This window comes from Aegilops tauschii, chromosome 7, assembly GCF_002575655.3.
Source record: "Aegilops tauschii subsp. strangulata cultivar AL8/78 chromosome 7, Aet v6.0, whole genome shotgun sequence".
NCBI lineage: Eukaryota > Viridiplantae > Streptophyta > Magnoliopsida > Poales > Poaceae > Aegilops > Aegilops tauschii.
In genome coordinates this window covers 508,011,108-508,015,725 of record NC_053041.3, presented here as the reverse complement: position 1 = coordinate 508,015,725, position 4,618 = coordinate 508,011,108, and the positions used below count along the sequence as shown (strand labels likewise).

Sequence of the window (4,618 nt, the reverse complement as noted above, 5' to 3'; positions counted from 1 at the left end):
TCTATCATACACCTTCATCACATTGAGCTTTTTTTTTTAGGGGAATTCACCATATCAAGCTTTAGTGCACAGTGAGAGTTTCTTTTGCTTCTTGACCTCGTGCTCGTGTGTGTTTCTTGGGCCAACTGCTCGCTCGTGCGTCCACAGATTTTGCTCGTGTGTATCCAAAACAATGGCTCGCCCAGGCCCAATAGGCAGTTACGGCCCAAGTGTAAGAGCCTGTGAACGAAAGAGCGTTTTAAGGAATTTTAACGTAAGAGATCCTAAAAAAAGGAATTTTAACGTAAGACAGAAACATACATGACGGCATGTTTCGAAAAAAAAAACATATATAATGATGAACGGCCAGAAGATACATATAAAATAGTAAAGATAAAGATATATAGATAGATGACTCATTGTGACCTGCGACTGCGAGACTTTCAAGAGAGACAGTCTCCTAGAATGACGAGGACGGGCGAGTATTTATAATATGGTTGTAATATCACCCACCCAAACGAAAAGTGCGGCAATTTCAATTGGAAATCGAACTGGAGAGCAGCCAAGCGAGCGTCATGCATTTATTGAATATGCAGGCCAAAATTCCATTCGCGTTCACTCACAGATCTCAACGTGCGCCGCCGGCGCGCTCACGCCATGCGCGCCGCTCACCTCACCAAGAACGCAAACTACAGCTCTATCTTCTCTGCTAATTAGATTCTACAGACAGAACACGCGGAGAAAATCCTAGGAGAAAATCTGACGACCAAAATTGGCCCCGCGTCCCGCAGAGGGGACACGGGTGCGCGCGGCGCCGCGCCGCGCCTACGACGCGTCCGCGTTTCGCGGTTCCCCCGCGTCGGCGTTTACGGCGGGGAACGCGAACGGCCTGGCGCTGGCGAGGAAGGACGGCAAGTCGTCACCGGCCATGATGACGACGACCTTGGGCTCCCTGTCGAGCGGCGCCATCCCGCGCGCCGACGCGTCCTCGCCGGCGCTTCCCCGCCGCGACGACGACCCGGACGGCTTGCTGTCCGTGCAGACGAGGACGAGCAGCGCCACGGCGATGATCCCCATCATGAGCGCGAAGCCGAGGAGGAGGTACGGCGTCGGCGTCCTCCAGAACGCCGGGTGCGCGCCGTGGCCGACCGCCACCATCGCCTCGCCTGCTCTGATCGGCCTCATGACGAACGATGGAGCACACGGATCGATCCCTCTTCTCCTGATCTTTCTCTTGTCTGTTTCGTCCTCTCTGTGTGCGTACAGCAAGCAGAGCGGTGGTTTCTCGCTTGTTCTCTGTGGGTGGCTGTAACGTCTGAGTGGGAGACTGCGACCGAGAGGAGGGGAGGGAGCCGGTATTTATAGGGGCCCCGCCGAAGGAGGCCGAGAGCGCGGAAAAGTGACTGCGCGTCGCGGCGCGGCGACGGAGCTTTGCTTGCCAGCTCTGCTCTGCGTGTACCTCCCCCAGGTGCTCCTCCAGTGGCCCGCGGGTTTGGTTTGGGCGGTCTGCGGCTGCATGCACACGAAGGAACGCCTGCAGCTGCTGGGTTTTGGCCGCTTGGATGGTGGGGCCTGGTTTTTCGGGTCTCGAGAGACAGGTGGGGCCCTGCCCAACATAGGTGGCGAGATCACTGCATCCAATGCCATCATGATTAAAAAACATCCAAAAAATGGAATTGAGTGTACCAGTAAGTAGAAGGATAATTTAATTTCAACCTCAGTGAGTAGATTCTGGAAGTTTCTGCAAAGATACGGTGTGAAACGAGAAGCGGATACTCGATGTTCGGGAACGCCGAGGTGTGAACTGGCTGTACTGGCACTGGCAGAGTTCAATGCAGAACTCCGGGTGGAGGAGATTCAGTGAACCTAGCCATGTGGAGATCAAACGCATGGTATAAAACAAAAAATGTATGCTTGCCCGGCCGCTGAACTTGGTCCAGGAGATCGGGTTGATGCACGCCTCGCTGACAGTGGACACGTTCTGGAACAACCAACGGCGAAGTGACGAACAGCGCATTGTGTTGCATGGTCGCCAACGGAGTAAGATGTAACATGTTCTGTTTTTTTAATAAATAAATAAATGAACAAAGACTTGTATTAGTATGTATATGTTCATTCATTTCAAGCACTACCCCTAGACAGGGCGACGGAGATTCAACGAACCTTGCCGTGATAACAGAAGGAGTCGACCATCGACGAACCTGGTCCAGGGCCTCGGCATGATCCATATATGCACCCGTTCTCTTACGTGCGGGCTAGGCCTATCATAAACCTGATCAAATGTTAACCACTTGGCTGTTTGGTTTTTTTTTTGAATTGCCGACCACACTTTTGGTAGGTATCTGTGACAAATAAATTTCTGTACTCCCTCTGTCGCGAATCCATTTCTGCGACAAGTAATTCAGGATGGAGGGAATAGTTCTTTGAAACCCTAACACGAAAAGTGGTAGTTTTATGCTATTTACTCCCATTTACGCATAAATTATGGTTTTTTGTAATATACAAGAATACATATCCAATTGCATATTTTTTGCCTAAAAGAAGTTTTCTAAGAATGAATGAATTAGGGACATTGGCATTAACCTTTCAAACGAAATAAAATAAAAAAATAAAACAAATAACAGCAAAATTTGCATACAATTTACACAGACATTGCTTTTTTAATTTGCAAGAACAAGAACGTCAATTTTTTTAAAATAATGAAGTTTTTTTAAGAAGGAACGAATTAGTGGCATTGGTATTGCCCTTTAAAAAGAAAGAAAAAATAAAATAAAAAAACAGATAAAATTTACACATAAATTTGCTTTTTATAATACGCAAGAATACGTAAATAATAGTGGTTTTTTGCCACAAAATTTTTACTTGGAAAGAATGAATTAATGACATTGGTATTACCTTTCAAAATGAAAGAAAAGAAAAGAGCAGTTAAAAATCAAAATAATTAAGTCTTTTAAGGAAGAATGATTACTGGCATTAGTATTACTCTTTAAGAATAAATAAATAATATATAATGACAAAATTCGCACAGAATTTACACATAAATTGCATTTTTTTAAATAATATGCAAGGATTAGCAAATGATAGTGGAGTTTTCGCAAAGAAGAAATTTCCTAAGAAGGAATGAATTATTGGCATTGGTAGTACCATTAAGAAGATAGCTAATAATAAAAACTAAAACAAAAATAGAAAAATGGTGTTTTCTAGGGAATAATGAATTAGTGGCATTGGTATTATCATTTAAAAAGGAAAAAAATAAAATCAAAGTAATGAACTTTTCACATGATAAATGAATTAGTGGCATTGGTTTTAACCTTTAAGAAGAAATAAATAAAATACATAAATTGCACACAACTTTGCATTAAAATCGTAATATATAAATAATAAACACATAATATTGCAATTTTCACATTGGTTTAATTTACATGAAGGAAATATGCACTAGAGGCAATAATAAAGTTGTTATTTATATTTCCTTATATCATGATAAATGTTTATTATTCATGCTAGAATTGTGTTAACCGGAAACTTAGTACATGTGTGAATACATAGACAAACAGAGTGTCACTAGTATGCCTCTACTTGACTAGCTCGTTAACCAAAGAGGGTTAAGTTTCCTAGCCATAGACATGAGTTGTCATTTGATTAACGGGATCACATCATTAGAGAATGATGTGATTGACAAGACCCATCCGCTAGCTTAGCACGATGATCGTTTAGTTTGTTGCTATTGCTTTCTTCATAACTTATACATGTTCCTATGACTATGAGATTATGCAACTCCCGAATACCGGAAGAACACTTAGTGTGCTATCAAACGTCACAACGTAACTGGGTGATTATGAAGATTCTCTACAGGTGTCTCCGATGGTGTTTGTTGAGTTGGCATAGATCGAGATTAGGATTTGTCACTCCGATTGTCGGAGAGGTATCTCTGGGCCCTCTCGGTAATGCACATCACTATAAGCCTTGAAAGCAATGTGACTAATGACTTAGTTGCAGGATGATGCATTACAGAACGAGTAAACAGACTTGCCGGTAACGAGATTGAACTAGGTATGATGATACCGATGATCAAATCTCAGGCAAGTAACATACCGATGACAAAGGGAACAACGTATGTTGTTACGCAGTTTGACCGATAAAGATCTTCATAGAATATGTGGGAGCCAATAGGAGCATCCAGGTTCCGCTATTGGTTATTGCCGGAAATGAGTCTCGTCATGTCTACATAGTTCTCGAACCCGTAGGGTCCGCACGCTTAACGTTCGATGACGATCGGTATTACCCGCTCCGTCCGAAAATACTTGTCATCAAAATGAATAAAAGGGGATGTATCTAGATGTATATTAGTTCTAGATACATGCCTTTTTATCCATTTTGATGACAAGTTTTTTTTGACAGAGGGAGTATGAGTTTATGTGTTTTGATGTACCGAAGGTAGTTCGGAGTCCCGGATGTGATCACAGACATGACGAGGAGTCTTGAAATGGTCGAGGCATGAAGATTGATATATTGGAAGGTTATGTTTGGACACCGGAATGGTTTTGGATGAGTTCGGGCATTTACCGGAGTACCGGGGGGTTATCGGAACCCCCCGGGGGCTTAATGGGCCTACATGGGCTTTAGTGGAAGAGAGAGG

At 43.6% G+C, this 4,618-nt stretch overlaps 1 protein-coding gene across 1 annotated transcript; it reads right to left on the bottom strand.

Moving 5' to 3' along the window:
- Nucleotides 1-531: 531 nt before the first annotated feature.
- Nucleotides 532-1,322, bottom strand: LOC109738830 (protein GLUTAMINE DUMPER 6). Its single transcript, XM_020297932.3, has one exon. The coding sequence runs from the start codon at nucleotides 1,162-1,164 to the stop codon at nucleotides 805-807; it is 360 nt and encodes a 119-aa protein (XP_020153521.1). The 5' UTR covers nucleotides 1,165-1,322; the 3' UTR covers nucleotides 532-804.
- Nucleotides 1,323-4,618: the final 3,296 nt, after the last annotated feature.

What these genes read in the sequence shown, in the direction of transcription:
- LOC109738830 (XM_020297932.3), bottom strand. Translation starts at nt 1,164, where the DNA reads ATGAGGCCGATCAGAGCAGGCGAGGCGATGGTGGCGGTCGGCCACGGC.